Source organism: Culex pipiens, chromosome 2, assembly GCF_016801865.2.
Source record: "Culex pipiens pallens isolate TS chromosome 2, TS_CPP_V2, whole genome shotgun sequence".
In the NCBI taxonomy this organism is placed as follows: domain Eukaryota; kingdom Metazoa; phylum Arthropoda; class Insecta; order Diptera; family Culicidae; genus Culex; species Culex pipiens.
In genome coordinates this window covers 214021393-214040540 of record NC_068938.1, presented here as the reverse complement: position 1 = coordinate 214040540, position 19148 = coordinate 214021393, and the positions used below count along the sequence as shown (strand labels likewise).

The 19148-nt window shown below is 38.3% G+C and overlaps 1 protein-coding gene across 2 annotated transcripts in view; it reads left to right on the top strand.

Annotated features, from left to right (window-relative positions):
- The window catches only part of LOC120416813 (phosphatase Herzog), a 104220-nt gene that overhangs the window by 1262 nt on the left and 83810 nt on the right, over positions 1–19148 (top strand). The window contains exons 1-2 of one of the 2 annotated variants that reach the window (XM_052708275.1): positions 1384–1868; positions 2202–2639. In XM_052708275.1, coding sequence (XP_052564235.1) covers positions 2561–2639 — 79 coding nt within the window. In that variant the 5' untranslated portion in view covers positions 1384–1868; positions 2202–2560. Of the gene's footprint in view, positions 1–1383; positions 1869–2201; positions 2640–19148 lie in introns of those variants that run through there. The other variant, XM_039578688.2, reaches the window with a different exon arrangement.

Below are 19148 nucleotides of genomic sequence, written 5' to 3'. Positions count from 1 at the left end.
ACATCAGTAATTCAACTATTTCGTAAGGCTACAAATATAAGTTTCAAAGGAATTATAATTTCTAAATAAAAAAAAACCAAAAAATAAATAAATTCATAAACTTTTAAATCTCAAAAATTTAAAATTAGTTTAAAACAGTTCGTACTATATAGATTCTCCTCAAAATTTCAAATCCAATATTTTTTTTTCTCTAAATTTGATAGTAAATTTGTCTGATTTTATGCAATTTAAAATGGTGACAAAAAATAATAATTTCAGAATTTACTATTTTTACAATTTGAAATTTAAATTTTAAGGAATTAAGAATTTATTATTTTTTTTTGATTTTATGAATTTAAGGATTTAAGAATTTAAGGATTTAAGAATTTTAGTATTTAAGAATTTTAGAATTTTAGACTTTCAGAATTTAAAAATTGAATAATAAAAAATTATGAATTAAAGAATTTAATTTAAGGATTTAAAAATTAACCATTCTAGAATACAGGAATAAAAAAATTAAAGAAATTAAGAATTTAAGATTCTAGGAATTAAATAATTTAAGAATTCAAGAATATGGCAAATGCAGGATTTGCAGACTAAAAAATGAAATAATTTATTTTATTTTATTAATTGATTTTTTTTGGGAGTTTTTAGTTCAGAAATTAAAGTATTTATTTAATTAAATTAATTGATTTGTCTTAGGAATTTTTTTTAGTTCAGAATTTGAAGAATTCAAGAAATTAAGAATTTGATAAATGTAGAATTTGAATACATAAAAATTGAAGATTTTTAAATTTTGAGTTTCAAAATTTTATAGTTAGTAGAGTAGAAAGACTATTTTGAAGTTTTTGAGTTTTTTTTCCTTTAATAATTTTTTCAATTCTTCAATTTTCTAATTTGTTTTTTTTTTTAAGAAATATCAACATATTATTTTCATTTCAATCTATGGATATAAAGCCGACTCGGTCCTAACCAAAACTATGGATATTTTTCCAGGATATATTCTTGATCTTTTAAAAATTTAAACAATCGATGCTTGGAAAATAATCTGGAAGTAAACTTGGACATTTTATTTAAATGTGATGATCAAGGTGATGATTGAATTGTTAAATATGATATACTGAAATATTTTGACTGTAGGATAGTCGCAAAAAACGTTAAAATTACTTCTCAATTTTTGGTACAACATAAATTATGGCATTTCAAAGTATTTTTTCACTCTGTTTCGACATTTCCATATTTATTTGAAATTTGTTGATAACAGAATAAAAGATTCAATCATCAATTGCGCATCTAAACTACAATCATATTGTCTCTTTAAATCATTCGCGACTTCCTATTGGAGATTTCCTCCCCAAACCAATCCATCGATAAATTGCATTCCCATCAGGAACGAACAATCATCACACAAGTGCAGCCCAAACGACGCGCCCTATCAAACGGAGGCAAAAGTATGAAAATAATTCAAGTGTGTTGTCAAGAAGACCGCTGCGATGATTTCATAGCCAAGAAAATAAAACATTCTCTAATCTCGCAATGTAAATCAGCAGCAGCAGCAATACAATGGCAACACTGGCTTTGCTGGTGTTGGTGTCATGTGTGACAGATGGCACCAATACCAAAGAAGGGGGAATTCACGAAAGGAGGCACGAACTTTGCCGAAGTCGTCGTTGTCGGAGTCGGAACTCTCGGATGGTTGGTTGGTCGCAGGCCTGTGTTGATTGACAGAAGCCATCTCTCGGCAGTGAGACGTGTTTTTCTTCTTGCTTGTGTTGCTCAACGAAATTTTTGCGTGGCCTCCGATATCGGTCGCAGTGAGCGGTGACAACTTGTTTCGTTTTTGCCGTTTTCGTTCTGCGCGTTACGTTAGCGATCGTGGTAATCATAAGGTGAATATTCCGTGGAAAGTTGTGAGTCGGTTTCGGGGCAGATTTTGCGGCGAATGTGAGGTTTTTTTTTCTTTCTCGGGAAATTCGAAATCTACCACGGCAGTGTGTGAGTGTGTTGAAACGAGGCTCTCGGCGGTACGGCAGTGTGCGTGGCGATCCGCGTGTAACACAAGAGAAAATTATATACGCGAATCGTGAATCAAGAGGAACGACGGAGAAGAGCGAAAAAAAAGTGGATTTCTTCGCGATCCGGCCGTTTCCAATCGGCACATTTTTGTGATTGGAATTTTATTTATCTTCATATCTGTGTTTTCTTATTCGGCATTTCTGCAGCTTCGTGTGTGTGAGAGTGTTTGCGCTGAAAGTTTTTCTTACCTCGAAAAATCCGCCCGTCCGCCTCCCTCTGGCCCGTGGGCTCCCCGAATTTCGGCAAATCCGGAGAAAGGAGGCAGATTCGAGAGTGTATGTAAATACCGAAGTGAACCTCAAAAGTAGCCAAAACAACAACAACATCAACTCGAAGGAAAAAAAAACTCTTGCTAGAAACACAAACAAAAACATCGGGAGGCTCGTGTTGTGCCAGTTCCGGTGAACGAACTCCTACGACGGCATCAAGTCAGCAGTACCTGATTTTCTAGAGGCGCCCAGGGCAGACCAATTTCCGGAGGGTAGCGTCTGAACCCGATGTTTAAATGGACGCGACTTCCATTATAACGCAAGTTTCGCGCGATGACGAGCAGCAACTGAACAGCAGCTTTCCCGGAGAGAAAGGTAATTCCCATTAAGCTTTTTAAATGTGTTATGTTTCTAGTTTCAGCGACCCTCGCGTTTTGAAGACCGACCTGCCGACCGATGACCTTGGTGTGGGACCTGTTGCAGGGTTGGGCTAGTTGATCTTTGACTCGTAACTTATGTTTAATCGTTGCGTTACTGGATGCTACCAATGTGAAATGGTAACCAAAATGCGCCTTCGAAGCCAAAGTGAACATCTCTTACATCGAATTCTGCGTTACTGGAAGCTACCAAAGTGAAATGATAACCAAAATACGTCTTCAAAGCCAAAGTGATCATCTCTTACATCGAATCCTGGGTGACTGGAAGCTACCAAAGTGAAATGATAACTAACATGCATCTCTTACATCGAATCCTGCGTTACTGGAAGCTACCAAAGTGAAATGATAACCAACAAACATCTCTTACATCGAATCCTGCGTTACTGGAAGCTACCGAAGTGAAATGATAACCAACATACGTCTACAAAGCCAAAGTGATCTTCTCTTACATCAAATCCTGCGTTACTGGAAGCTACCAAAGTGAAATGGTAACCAACAAACATCTCTTACATCGAATCCTGCGTTATTGGAAGCTACCAAAGTGAAATGCTAACCAAAATACGTCTTCAAAGCCTTAGTAATCAACTCTTACATCGAATCCTGCGTTTCTGGAAGCTACCAAAGTGAAATGAAAACCAATTTACATCTCTTGCGTCGAATTCTACATTACTGGAAGCTACCAAAGTGAAATGATAACCAACATACGTCTTCAAAGCCAAAGTAAACATCTCTTACATCGAACCCTGCGTTACTGGAAGCTACCAAAGTGAAATGATAACCACAACACCTCTTGCATCGAATCCTGTGTTACTGAAAGCTAACAAAGTGAAATGGTAACCAACATGCATCTCATACATCGAATCCTGAGATACTGGAAGCTACCAAAGTGGAATGATATCCAACAAACATCTCTTACATCGAATCCTGCGTTATTGGAAGCTACCAAAGTGAAATGATAATCAACATACGTCTTCAAAGCCAAAGTGAACATCTTCAACTTCGAATCCTGCGTTACTGGAATACGTCTTCAAAGCCAAAATGTTAAACTCTTACATCGAATCCAGCGTTACTGGAAGCTGCCAAAGTGAAATGAAAACCAACAAACATCTCTTACATCGAATCCTGCGTAACTGGAAGCTACCAAAGTGAAATGATAATCAACATACGTCTTCAAAGCCAAAGTGAACATCTTCAACTTCGAATCCTGCGTTACTGGAAGCTATCAAAGTGAAATGAAAACCATGATTGGACTTCAAAGTCAAAGTGAACTGCTCTTACATAAAATCATGCGTTACTGAACGCAGCGTTACCAACCGCAGCGTTACTACCTCAGCAATGCGCCCAACGCAAAGTGACCTTCAAATCAATCGACAATCGAACTCGCTGCGGTCTCAATCAGGCCAACCTCAACAATTTGCATCAATTTAGATCGAACCAGCACCTTCGCCGCTTCGTGAACATCCGCCTTCATCCCGTGAACAACAATGACGGCCATTAATTTTCCATTTGAAATCATTTGTCACACACAAATTGCAATCATCGTTGGAGGTGGAGAACCGCAGTCGTTGCATCGACCGACATTCCAGCACGTCATTTAAAGCGCTCGCAACCACAACATCCATATCTGCTGTAACTCTTTTTTGCTGTATTGACATGGCGTTACTACTGGCAAACAATAACTCAGCTGCTGAATACGGTCGCCTCCCAAAACGACATGCAAACGAGACACAGACATGAGAAATTCCGGATTGAAGGGTTCAAGAGGCAACCAGTCGCGCCGATTTCCAACTTGATTTCAATCGGAACAGTAAATATTTCTACTGTGAAGTAATAAGAGAGCAGCGGCGAACAAAAATTACTAGCCGACTGATTCACACACATACACAGTGACAGTCGTTAAACTGCGCCCATCTGACTGTCACCAATACCAGCTTGACAGCTTGCACAAGTTTTGTCGACAAATAAGACCGTCCAGCCGTCGTCGACGGCGTATTTGTTTACGCGATACACATCCAACGTTACTACCACACCGGCGGAGACAATCTAAACATGTGTGCGGAGTTGCCTCGAGAGAAACTCGAAATGTTTTGCCCTTTTGCGTGCGCGCTCGAGTGTGTGTGTGTTGGTGAGCAACAGACAGCATTTCACGGACGTCAACATAGCGAGCTTATTTATATTTATGCCGACTGGTTTCCCTCCCGCTTGAGGTGTCGTGATTGAGAAGGTGCACCTCTTGGAACAACTGACAGCACGAATCGGATCGCGCCCGATCACGTGCACTGTTGACACCAATTGCTGGCAGCACTGCTGCTGAACTCGCGTTTTCTTTCTCTGCGGTTGATTGCGAACATGGATTTTGAGCGACGGGTGAAAGACGAAAGCAGGCTCAACCCCAGACAGAGATACGGCTGCGAAGCTGACGTTTGACGTGGGAGCAGAAGAAAGAAGCAAGCTCGAGCGCACCTGTTACGTGCTCTTCAACGTTGTGCGAGGATGAGATTTGCTGGCAGCACTGCCAACGCATCAAAAGGTGTGGCCAAGTGTGAGACGATCAACTAGTCCACGTATCGCGTGGTTGTCCCGACCTCAAACAATGTCAACGAGTTAGTTTAAATTCAAGCCTTGATACGTGCGCGCCGTTTTCTCCATAAAAGCAATTAACACCTCTGGCCCCCCCTCGAGAGAGCGAGCGTTTCCGGAGTTCTACGCCGTGTCACTGTCGAGGTTAATCCCGCGCCACACCCATCGCACCACCATCTTGGCCGACGAAGCCGTTCATCGCGCAAAATATCAACACTAATCTCCCTTGAGGCGCTCGTGGATTATTAACCTACCAACCTACCTGCTGTCGGCGGCAACCTGTTTGGGGCGAAGTTTTATGAAATATTTTACTAGCTCGGCGGTGTCATGAGTAAAAAGTTTTTCGATCATTTCTGGCAAGACCGCGTAGAAACTTTATCGTTTCCTCAAGTTGGCGAAGCAGTAGCTGTAACAGTAGGCGAGCTAAATTTAGCGGCTTTTGTGGTCCAGACGACGAGCAATTGCAACTTTTTAATGTTTAAATTTGGAGTTCGCCGCGATAAGCAAACCCGATCAAAGGCGCCCAGAAGAAACTTAATTACGCGGCGTTGGTTTGCTCTCTGCAAACGATACCAAAACCAGAAGCGGTCCGCAAACATAATTCGATTGCAATTATGCAGAATGAGCTGGCAAATATTGGCAGCACTGCAACATCAAACGACGCGCGTGGACCTCCTTGCACAAACACTCGGGTAAATTACTCGATGTTGCCAACACGGAATCTAGAATCTCGACCCCCGGTTAAGTGCTTTCGCTTGACTTAATATTTGCCTGCTCTTATCGCGCACTTGTGCTGTGCTGTGCCCCCCTTTTGTTCTGCAAACACCTCGGTGAAGATAGACAGACAGGGCGAGATGGTACTTCCAGACACCCCGGCAGAGTATATAAATTATATAAGGATGGAAAAAAGGAGAGCAGCGGAAAAGCCACGATTAAAAGCGGTGACCGCAGAAAAGGGCTGTGTTTTCCCGCGATTGCTGTGTTGGCGAACCCTCAGGGTCAGCGAAAGAGCTTAATTTTTGGCGGCGGTCGGAATCGATAAAAAAAACATCAGCTGATGTCACTGTTGTCAGCCGGAGCTACTAGTCACGCCATGCGGATGGATTAAGTGCTGTCAGCTGGACGACTAGCCACACGGATTATTTATCTGTGTTGTGCAGTAAGGGGTCGCGAATATCCATCAGATTTTGGTTGTCGAAAATGTCGATGTAAAGTTGAAACTTTGGTAGCACAGAATTGTCTAAAAACAGAGAATCGCTAATCTCACCGTCTTATAAATGCTGTGTTCAACGCCGAAGTACCAGTAGGTTTTCCATACGTCGTATATTGATTTAACTGTATACGATGTATGGGGAACGTACAGCTACATCGGTGTTGATCCAACTAAATTCACAGCGGCGAGATAGCCAAGATGGTTGGGGCGCGGACTTGGTAATCTGGATATGACTCTACCCAGATTGATGTTATTTTTGGGGTGTGCAAAATGTATTTATTTTTCTTTTGTACATGCTTTTTGTGTACACGTTTTCTCATACAATATTACATGCTTTTGCTCACAAAGGTGATGTGCATGCTTTTGCATGCGATTTTACACAGATTTTTTTTGCTGTGTTGGTAGCAGCGCAGAACGACCACATTAAACCTTGAACGTTGGTAGCAAAATGTTGGCTGTATAAAACATTTAGCTGAAGACGTTTCGCCAAATGAGACGTTTAGTCGAATAGACATTCCGCCAATTTTTTTTTTATATTTTTTTTAAATCATGGGAATAGCCATCGATTAATTTTGTTGCAGAAAATATTTTTCAATATTTATGCACTTCCTCTGAATTTTCCCGAACATCAGAAGCAAAACAATACCGATAAATTTTAAATATTAAGGACATTTTTTTCTCCATTGATAATCATTTACAGCAAGTTTGGGTTCGATTAAAAATAATTTGGATGTTAGTACAATTTGGAAGTAAAGCACCGCAAAAATAAATAAATAAATATGAATTATTGTTTCGTTAAATCATAAAACAACTGTCCTGCTATTTAATGCATTTTAAAACCCTTTTCCATTGAAGTATTAAAGCCAAACTTTGAAACATGTTTGCAAAGAAAAAATATTCTCAAAGAATCTCGTTTTTACATCAAAATATTTCAAAGAACTTTTCTCGTTGGAAAGAATCCTAAAACTCAGCAAATTTAATTTGAAGTCAAAAATATTTTGCAAAGAACTGGCGATCAACTGCCAATGTTTGACAAAATTCAGATTTTTTTAGTTCTAGTAGAAAAAAAATGAAAAAGCTCAAATAATCAGTAATTTTTTTAAAGTTTTATTATTTTAATTTTGTAAGCTTTTTTTAACTTCCTTTTTTGATTGCTCCTGCTTACCTTTAAAAAGTGAAAGTTTGAAAAAAATAATAAAACTACGAACTATTAAAAAAATATCAATTCAAATTCAAACAATAAAAAAAAACTAAAATTAAAAAATTCTAAGATTTCTAAAAAATATAATTAAATAGCAAAAACAAATTAATAAACATTATTCAAGAATTTTAAGAATTTTTTTTTGTTGGGTTGTTTACCTTTATTTTTTGTAGTTTTTTTTTTGTTGATCTTTTTAAGTTTTTTTTTTTATTTGGAAAATTAAAAATGGTGAATTGCAATAATTTCCAAAAATTATATGTATTTTTTTTTTCAAAAAAATATTTTTATTGTGTCCTTTTCGGTACTGGGAACTGGTTAGGAACCAAAAATTATAACTAAATAGCTAAAACAAATTAATGAGCATTATTCAAGAGTTCGAAAAAAATATTTTAATAAGTTGTTTTCCTTTACTTTTTTTTGCAATATTTTTTTTATCTTTTTTGCTCTTTTTAATGTTTTTTAAATTTGGAACATCCAACATAAAGTGATTTTATGTGATTAAAAAATATATATATATATATATACATTTTTTTCGGGTTTTTAAAATCCAGATTATTTTGCAAAGAACTGCTGATCAACTGTCATTGTTTGAAATATTTTTTTCTCTGATTACTTTTTCAGGTTTAAAGTTCAAGTTTGTTAAAAACGACTTATTCTTAATTAAAAACTGTAAAAGTTTGAAATTGGTTTTGTTAGAAACATATAAATTTAAAAATGTAAAAACTTAAAAAAACAATAAATCTCTTTGAAATCCATTTTTTTTTATAATTCCAGTGAAATTTCCGTAGTAACAGTTCAACAGGCTGAATCTGCGTTTGTAAACAAATAGTCTATCCCTTTTGCTGAAGTGACAGTTCACGTAAAGTAAGAGGGGGATAGACTGCTTGTTTACAAATGCAGATTCGCCCTATTGAACTGTTACTACGGAAATTTCACTGGAATTTAAAAAAAAATAGATTTCAAAGAGATTTATTGATTTTTTTTTAAGTTTTTACATTTTTAAATTTATATGTTTCTGACAAAACCAATTTCAAACTTTTACAGTTTTTAATTAAGAATAAGTCGTCTTTTACAAACTTGAACTAACGCCCGATATGTCAGCCAACATACTTCTCAGGGCTGTGACAGCTCGAGCTCGATCATTGTTTGCATCAGGACACTGTGACGAGAAGTTCATCATTTTCGAGTTAAATTATATTTTTTTTCACTGGGCCTAGAAATCTTTATAGTCATTATTCCATTTTTTTAATTTTATGGTTTGTTGAACTTTACTTTTTCTGTCTTTGGTAAATTTTTTACATATCTTTTTTGTTTATTTTCTTTTTTTATTATTAAGAATTTGAAAAATATTTTTAGCGAAATTTATTTAGATTTTGTTGAATTTTATAATTATTATTTTTGATGTTTCGATATTTTGTTTTTTTAGATTTTTTCGTTTTTTTTCCGTTTTTGTATTCGTATATTTGAGCACGGATAACGTTCCTTGCTTACTTCAATAAAAAGAGTCAATATCCGAGAGCCCGGTCTATCCGAGGTCCTTTCCAAACATTCCCATTGTTCCAGAACAATGCCAGCAATATTGATTAAACTTAAAAAAAGAGAGGAAGAAACCGACGACCACGTCCACTGACCGACAGTCATTTCATAACTTGGGCCTTCAAGATCCTTGCCTTGAGATAACCTCCCTTTCCCTATTACGGGAAGGGAGGGGGCACTTTCTCTACACCACCAAGGAATTCCTCCGGAAGTTTTGCCGGGAAGTGTACTTCCCCCCGGTGCCACACTTTGCTGACTCTCATTAGGCGAAAGTAGTTCTTTTTTTTTTGCTCTCCTGAAGTTGACTACACGGGCTGGATGCTGGATGTCGACCGGGATGATGCTGATGATGATGATGGTATCGGTGCCGGGATGTTCATTATTATCGTGCCAAGGTAAAATGGATTTCCCGTCGCTTCGCTTCGGTTGCAAGGTAAACTTTTCTTGCGATACATGGCACGAGGAAATATGTAGATGTATTCCAAGATGGGTTGATCCAAGAAACCGGCAGCTTGTCTGTTTTCTTTTTGTGTTGATGTTCTGTCTGCACCAGGTCCTTCGAAGAAATTAAGTTTCAACCGACTAAGGTTACTAGTCCGTATTCGTTCAAGGACCTGTAGACTTCTTTGTCGAGTTGAAGTTGGCAAATCAACCATCTCCAAGGGTAACACTTAACTTTCGTACAGCTTCACACTTCATCGCGTTCTGCCGACGACCCACTGGAAGTCCATTAGTCAATTATCGGATTCCGAGAGATTCGCACTAATTAGGACACTGATTGATTGACTCGGTCTCGGGGGCAGTCTCCGGCAGTCCGGCAAAGTGTGTCAACTTGTCGACAACAAGACTACTGCCGCTACCAACCTCCTCGTCCTCTTCCGATGATGATGATGCCGGTTTGGTATACTTATGTAGTGCTTCCTGCCCCGAGGCATCCAATTTTGCATAAGGTTGTGTATACTCGGGCTTCTGTTTTGATTCCCTCGTCCGCCGCGCCGCTACCACCACCACCACCGATTCTGACCAGGTCTGAACTGGGGTGAGGTAAACAAACATGTTCTACGTCGAACTTTTTTTTCGGGCGACCTTGACCAGACTCAGCTCAGCTGGGTCGAGAGTCGAGAATCATGCATTTTAATAACCTCCTGCCCACTTTGGCCTTCTCGATCCTAACCAAGTCGGGTGGGTCTAGTGCCCAACAACGGTATCTGTGGTACGAGACAGGCGGTGATTCCACGTGGGGTGGTAGAAGTTTAAATGCTTCATTGGATTGTTGAGTTTTGGGAATTGGTAGCGAGCGAGCGCGCCCCAACTGTTTCCGGTTTGTTTGGATGAAAACGTCGCGTCGTCGTCGTCCGGATAACCCGGTGCTTACAGTTCAGTTTATGGAAAACTTTTCGAATTAATTACATGCGAGATTTCGTGGAATGATGAGTTATGTGTGGAGTTGCTGGTCGTGGCTGCGTGTGCTAACGAGGTACGGTTTTAATTGGATGAAATGAATGCACGGTTGAAGTTGTTATTTTGATAAATAACTTCTGTAGAATAAATTCAGCTAGAGTTTAAGGCCAGAACATATACTTATTTAATTCTGTTTTTTTGTATTTCATGAATTTAAGAAATTTTAAACTACTTATCATTTGTGAAGCATGGTTGTAAAAATATCAACCTTTCAGTTCTGAGCGACTACAATCATCATGCCCGAAATCTCATCTCTCAATTTTCGCTTCCCTTCTTCCCGTTGTGAAATTCTCAGCGAAAAGAATTGCCAGTCTCTATCCCGTGCGACATTCTCTTTTACAATCTCATTCACAAAAGCCGCAACAAAACAAAATTTGCCACAAGCGCAAGTCTAACGGGACGTATTGCGTGGTCGGTTACCAATCCCCCTCTCACGTTTTTTCATTGCGGTTTTCTGAGAAAACAAAATAATATTCGGCGAGTGTTCGAACGAGGAAAAGAGAAGAAATGATAGAGAGAGAATGCTCAGGCTGGCAATCACAAGATAACAGAAGAGAAATCACAAGCTGTAGAGACGGTCGTTAAACCTTCTATTTTTTGGTGTAAGAATCATCAAATGATAGTTATTTCTATCACTCATTTACAACACTGATCCGCAGTGATTTTTTCCGAGAACTTCGGATTATCGAGTCTGGACTGTTATTCGAAAAATCTATATAAAAAGAAAAAACTCATATAATTTTACGAATAACAGCAATCTAGGGGAAATATATCCTTTCTAATCAAACACCTATCTTCGTCATATGAAGAGTTTGATGCTCGATTAAAGCTCCAAAAATACTATTTAGGCTATAAACTCACCATCAAAAGCACCGCCTCAAGTAAGCACGCAAATTTATGCCATTTACTGGCCAAAAAGATCAAATTTAATGCACTTTTGATCATAATTTCTATTTTGCGGAACCATTTCTCATCATTTTGGTGGCACACACATCCACACGCAAGATGAGAAGTTAACTGCTTAACGAAAGTCGCCATCAATATCTTTTCAAAGCGCTTCAGATATAAAATGCTTCCAACTACCGGCAACATGTTCTTTTGCACATTAGTTAGTCACTCACTTGAAAAATAATCCCGCAAGATGTAAATAATTTGCAGGCGCCATAAAAAAAAAACAAACGCGCCAAGTCTTTTGACGTTTGAGTTTTGACGACCCATGGGCATTCCAATCGAAGGCTGAAGAAAACCGAGCGAGAAGCGAAGGCAAATAAAGAACAAAGGGTGGCCACCAACACCACCAGCAGCGCCTGTTGGAGTAAGCCAGTGCTGCCAGGAAATTTTCTCTATAAATGTTGCTTTTCGTGAGTGTTCGCTTAAAATTTTATCGATTTTGGCAGCACTAAGCAGACCCAAAAGAGCGCTGGAAGAAGAACTAAGCTGAAAATAGGAAAATGGGCGTGGCCCAACGCACTCGACTGATTAGAATGCATTTGGGAAATATTTTTTTTAAATGCTTGTAAAAGGAATAGCATAACTTTTAATAAAATTGAATATAAACCGAAATGTTCACAAAAAGTTGCTCTACTCGTTGGTGTACTTGGTTTTAGTAAATTTCAAGGAACACTCCAGATTATCCAGCATCATTCAAACACGACCGCTTATTAGGCTTAAAATGGGTATATTTCCCCTATTTACGCTCAAACCGCGTGATATCGTAACCATATCGCATCGTTGGTAGGAAACACATGATATCAATTAGTAAAAATTGAGTGCAACAACTGGGTTTTCGGTCATCGCACCGCAAGTCAATCTGATAATGGCCCTGCTCTGACGCATCTGCTCTGATTACATTTTTGGCCGGTCAACAGCCTCTGTCGGACCTTTTAAACCCCGCTTCGATGGCATTTTTGTAAACGAATTCCGCCGTGATAGAATCAGGAATCCGTTTTCCCATCGTCAAATCGAAGTAAAATTCAATAAACTACAACACAATCAAACAAAGGTTAACTTTTTCCCTGCTGAAAACCCGGCCCAAAATCTAAAATGTCAGCAAAAAAACCCCACACGCCACACAACCGCTCTCGCGGTTCAGGGGTTCACAGAATCGAATCACTTTCACGACTGTCTACTCCGGCAGGCATTCTGACGTTCTCTCATATCTATCTCTGTGGGGAGCCTGGCAGGAGTGGGCGGGACCGAATTTTGCGCTGTGCGAAAAATATTCTGCGTTTTGAGCTGACTTTTAGGCTAGGGTCGAGTGTCAATTGTTGATCATTTTTGACGAGCTACAGAAACAGTCTGATGTTTTGACAGCTTGAATATTTACATGGATCTTAACGGATGATTGGAAAGTATCTCTATCAAACTAACGAGGTTTTACTGTATAGAGTCGATGTTGGATCGCGGAGCAAAAACGGGACAGAACCGCATGTGCGCGAGGTGTCAGACTAAAATTATCTAACACGCACTCACCCACGATAACTTCACAAGTAGGGTAGCGTGTCGTAAGTTCGACCTTAATCCGATATCTACCCGGTCTTGTAGGTCTTAGAACAAAAGTTTCAAGCTACAGCACATAACCTCAAACCGAGATGGGAAGAGTTCATAAACCAGACTCTCTAGGGAGTTGGATGTGCCACTTTTTAGACCGCTGTCAACCAGTTCAGATCGTCAGATCAGTCACACACAGACACTCAAAATTGCCACCGGTGAGATTCAGGTTATGACAAACACGCGCGGGGGACCAAAAAGTGCTGTGTCCTCCAACAGAGGAAAAGTCAATATTGGAGCGATGGATTAACACGGCGAATAAAGGTACGACCGTGAACAGTTTTGACGGTGTGGTATTGGGGGAGAAGTGATCATTCATTTTCGCTCTACGCAGCCGTTCAAGGACATCGGTATTAGAATGATTTGTTTACGCGGCAAAGTCGGGATTAGTCATACGATTTTTGGGGGAAAGCTGGATACTAAAAGGTCTGCAAAGCGTAAAGCTGTTGATTAGATCGATGGTAAACATTTGTCGAATTCTGTAGAGGTACGATATTAATATTTAATTGAAGTAGCACCTCGATGAAAGGTTTGTATTTATGATTTTCACATTTGATAATCAAGACTTAATGACTGAGTTATCGTTTGTATGATTGAGGTCAATGACTTTAGAATTTTTCTTTGCAGATCTACTGAAATCTACTGAAAAATCCTGAGTTATTCTTTATGTCCCGAGCAGGGGTAAATAACACGGGAATAACAAATTTTGGTATTACTTGGGCAAATAACAGGGACCAAAATGTGCCCTTGGTTGCCCAGTAATAGATGGTAAAATACCATGATATCATACCAAAGTCTTGTAAGTGGAGGGGCACAACAATACCAAACCATGTTATCCCGAAGGGTAAAATAATACCTCAAAATAAAACCATTTCAATACCAAGTTGAGGTCTTCTGGATTTTTGAACATTGGTTGAATACCAAAACTTTGTATTGCTATTTATTTTTAGGTATTCCCGCGCCCTTGGAAAATCATATTTTGGTATTCCTGTGGTCTTCCACATACATGATTTTGGTATGATTTCATGGTATTTTACCATCTATTACTGGGCAACCAAGAGCACATTTTGGTCGCTGGTATTTGCACAAGTAATATCAAAATTTGGTATTTTCATACCATTTTTAGTGCAGCAGTTGCAGTTAGTGAAAAAACGGAAATGATCCATATGCAACAGCCAAATCTACTCACCTGATGATTCCATGTTGTTCTTAGTGATATTCTTCACCACATCGAATGCATTTGTCATTGATGAACGGCCTGTGCTTGAAGTTCTTGAAGCTTCTGAAAAATAACAAGATTGAAAAATAAGTGTTATTAAGATGAAACTGGATTGAAATTCACCAAACTTCAATAATCTGACTCGTTTTTTAAGTATTTGGATATCCCGGCTTAGAGAAATTTCAACGATTTAAAAAAATATCTTAGTGGGTATATAAAAAAAATTGAAAATCAGCTTTAACATTTTTGGGTTTCAAGTCATTTTAGCGCAAAATTAATTATCTCGTCAAAATTTATAAAAAATTTCCCATAGTTTCAGAGGAATTTGATGAAACACTTCAATACCAAAATAATACCAAAATGTGGCATCCTGACTTAGAAAATTTTCCACAATTTCAAGTCATTTCTTTAGGGGGTATATCAAAAATGTTTAAAATCAAGTTTGAAATTTCCGATTTTCAATAAAGCCATGCGCTTTGAGACATCATTTTAGTGCAAAATTGATTATTTTGTCAAAATTGGTCAAAATTTTCCCATAGTTTCAGAGGAATTTGATAAAATGTTGTAATACCAAAAGAATACCAAAATTTGGTGTTCGACCATTGACAAATTCTGCAATTTTGCAATATCAAAACAATACCTTAAATTGGTATGATACCACATTTTGCTCTTGCATAATCCTTAAGACAAATTTTAAAGGGTCCAGGAATACCAAAATTTGGTATTGATACCAGAGAAAGGTATTATTACGCATTTCCCTTGTTATTTACCCATGCTCGGGGTTCTGAAAAAAAAATCAATACAAACATTTTAAATATCAAACTGATTTCCCACAAAACAAGGACGCCATCGACAAGCTTTAAATTACATAAATTCCATTCCCAGCATTCCAGAGTTCTAACACCCCAGCTCCTAATCTAAAGCTCTTATCAAAAGCAAATGTACAATAATGAAGTCTAAACGCCTCTACATAAAAGCTCTCGGAATACGATTCGCCAGCGATTCGGTTGAGTCACGCCGCAATTATCACATATTTCTAGTCCGACTGGTGGTGTTTACATTTCCACTCTGTCCCCTGTAACTACATTCCACACACTGCTGGACTCAAACTCTCCCCACATCCCAATCTGATGGAGAAGCACTTTTCCTTCCTACATTGGAGCACGTTTCTTGCTTTGCCTTCATTCACTTTCATCGAGACGACGACGACTTCTTCTATATCGACACATTTGCCACCGGTGTCTATAGGTTGAAACTGACTTTTCCAGTTTTCCATGTTTGTACTTCCTTCTGGCCCAGCTCGTGCTGTTCACATCGATTTCTTTTGAGCCGTTCCCGTACATGCCTAAGTATGTCAATAGAATGCATAAACTATTTAGCCAGCACCACCCTTTTAGTAGTCATGTTGACGAGTGCTTCAGGGTGAAGTATTCAAACAGCACTTTGATTCCACTCTTTCGACGTGTTTGTTGATGCCAGAGGAAGCTCTGGTCACAGTTATGAGCTTTGATTTGCATAAGCTGTTGAGCCTTTTTCGATGATTCGCCAAGGATCGCCAAGTGTGAGAAGCTCCAGTGGAGTCCAGCTTAAGAGCTGTTACCGCATCGATGGCGAGCAGAGCTCGTTCCGTTCATAAATTCTGAACTTTACGATTCGACGACGGCTAGACTGCTAGGGACAGCGTCGATGGAAGTTCGATAATCACGTTTACACAACATCAGTTTGGAAATTTATATCCACTATTGGATTCCAACTAGCGGCGAAAAGGACGAATCAGAACTTGATTACAGACCTGCAAATTCGAGCACTCTACTCACCGGACAGCTTGTTGAAATCAATGACAGTAATAAGGCAGCATCAGCCTACCTCCCAATGTAGTTCCGTGCTTCCATTAGAGAATCACGGTGAGCTCGAGCTCTGTCAATTTGGATTTCGGTGTTAAATCCAACCAGAGACAGCCGCTGATAGCGGCGGATAATTACATTGCGATATTGCTGGCAATTCGATTCGAACTAGAGGATTTTGTAACAGGCACTCTGGCAAAGAGCGTGTTTGTAGCAGACAGTTTGGTAGTCATTTTGTGCACGAAACATGATTTGGGAACAAAGTTTCACTCTGAGTTTTTTTTATTGGTCTGAAATAGATGAGCAATTCTCTCAGATTTCGATCATTCGATTTTTTTTTGTATTTTTTTTTTGTGCCTTCGGTATGCCCAAAGAAGCCATTTTGCATCATTAGTTTGTCCATATAATTTTCCATACAAATTTGGAGGGACCGGCTCCGTGGCTTAATGGTTGCGGCTTCTGCCTCGAATGCAGAAGGTTCAGGGATCAAATCCCGGTCGGTTCCCTTGAAATTTGGAATCAGGAATTGAACTTTGAATATGAACAAAAAACCTTTAAGAATCAGGTGGGATTCGAACTCACACCCTTTGGATTGATGGTCTGGGACGCTAACCAGTCGGCCATCATGGAGTTAATGCTCTAGAACTGAATTGATCCGTAGTGGCGAAATAATGTCACAAGGTATAACATATCAAACCATTATATAACTACTAACACCGTCTCAAAACAGCCCAGGGCCATCTCATATACTCATGAACTGGACGAGGGAGTCGTGGATTGCCTGGCCCGAGTCATCTGCATTACCGATCTATGTCCGTACAATTTCATGAGAAATCGTTAGCCAGAGAAAGGTATTCGCTTCAAAGGTTCTTGAGATATATGGTGGTTACTAACCGAACCGTCTCAGTTGAAATATACTGTGGTCATGGCCAAGTCCTGCCAAGACGGGGGTTCAAATACATACATACATACATACATAATTTTCCATACAAATTTGGCAGCTGTCCTGGCTGATTTGGTGTCTTCGACAAAGTTGTAGGTTTGGATAAGGACTACACTGAAAAAAATGATACACGGTAAAAAAAATTTGGTCTTTTTTAATTTAACTTTTTGTCACTAAAACTTGATTTGCAAAAAAACACTATTTTTTTTTTTCATTTTTTGATATGTTTTAGAGGACATCAAATCGTCAGCTTTGTGCTATCTTGTGACATAGACCATTTTGGTCGAAAATGAGTTAATGATGACGTTTTGCTATACTTAACAAACACTACAAGATGCTTTAACCCGATTTTGGGAACTCGCTTCCGTTTCCCGGATATCGCAATACACACTTGTGACATAGACCAATTTATCATCAAAATGATCGTGCACACTTGTGACACGTCATACATGTTGTTGGAAAATGTGGAAATTTTTTCTTGTTTTTCACAAATTTATGTTGATACACATTTTCTGAAGGCAATGCAATCTTTTGTTTTTGAAAATATACCGATTAAGTCGGTTAAACTATTGATTTAAGTCTATTTTAGTTTGTATGGAAATTCTGTGCACACTTGTGACACGTAGTACAATTTTACTTTCGAAACACACTTGTGACACGTGCTTTTCAGATTTTTGATTACATAATTTACTGTATCTTTTAACTGGTGTAACCAAATCAGTTGAAACTTGGAGCGTTTGTTAAGCGATAGTATACGAACCGATTGCTTCAAAAAGTTTGGCTCTACCATTCATAGTTTTGAAAATATTTATCATCAAACTTTAAAAATCGATTTTCTCGAAAAGTACCAAATGGTCGTTGTCACAAGATAGCACACAGCTGACGAAATGCCAACATTTCCGAAATTTCCAGGTTGTGCAAAAAATCTTTGACCGGGTTATGAATTTTTAATCAACACTGATTTTTTCAAAAAATCGAAATATTGGTCGCAAAAAATTTCAACTTCATTTTTCGATGTAAAATCAAATTTGCAATCAAAAAGTACTTCAGTGAAATTTTGATAAAGTGCACCGTTTTCAAGTTAAAGACATTTTTAGGTAACTTTTTTAAAAATAGTAGCTGTTTTTCATTTTTTTAAAGTCAATGCGCGCGTTTTCCCACTTTTGAAAAAAAAGTTTTGAAATGCTGAGAAAATTTTCTATATTTTGTTTTTTTGAACATTGTAATACGACCCTTAGTTGCAGAGATATTGCCATGCAAAGGTTTAAAAACAGGAAAATTGATGTTTTCCAAGTCTCACCCTAAAAACCCACCATTTTCTATTGTCGATATCTCAGCAATTAATGGTCCGATTTACAATGTCAAAATATGAAACATTCGTGAAATTTTCCGATCTTTTTGAAAATAATATTATTCGAAAATTTTAAATCAAAACTTACATTTCAAAAAGGGTTAAACATTCAATATTACGCTCAATATTATAAAATTAACAAAAAAAAAAAAACGATTTCGTAGAGAATTGCTCAGATGAGAAAACTATAAATAAGCTCAACATTGACCATCCAATAGCAATAGTTGCGATTTTGGAAAAAAATAGTATTTTTTTTTTCAATTGAGCTTGAGTTTAGAGAACATCCATGGTTGTCCACTTCCGTTGCTGAACAGGACCGTAACATCCCATCAGCACAACCCTGTTTCCCTTGTCAACGAATAGGTAACAGTGTCGTTGACCACCAACGGCGCCCGCCATGTCAGTTTGTAGATCTCGGAGGAAGGGACAAGAATGTTTGAAAGTTTTCTTTCAATAGAATCACGTACCCGAAACTTGTCTCCCCAAAATTATGATTTATTTTTTAATTGCTGGTAAAATTGATGATTCCTCACCTCATTCAACAGGCCT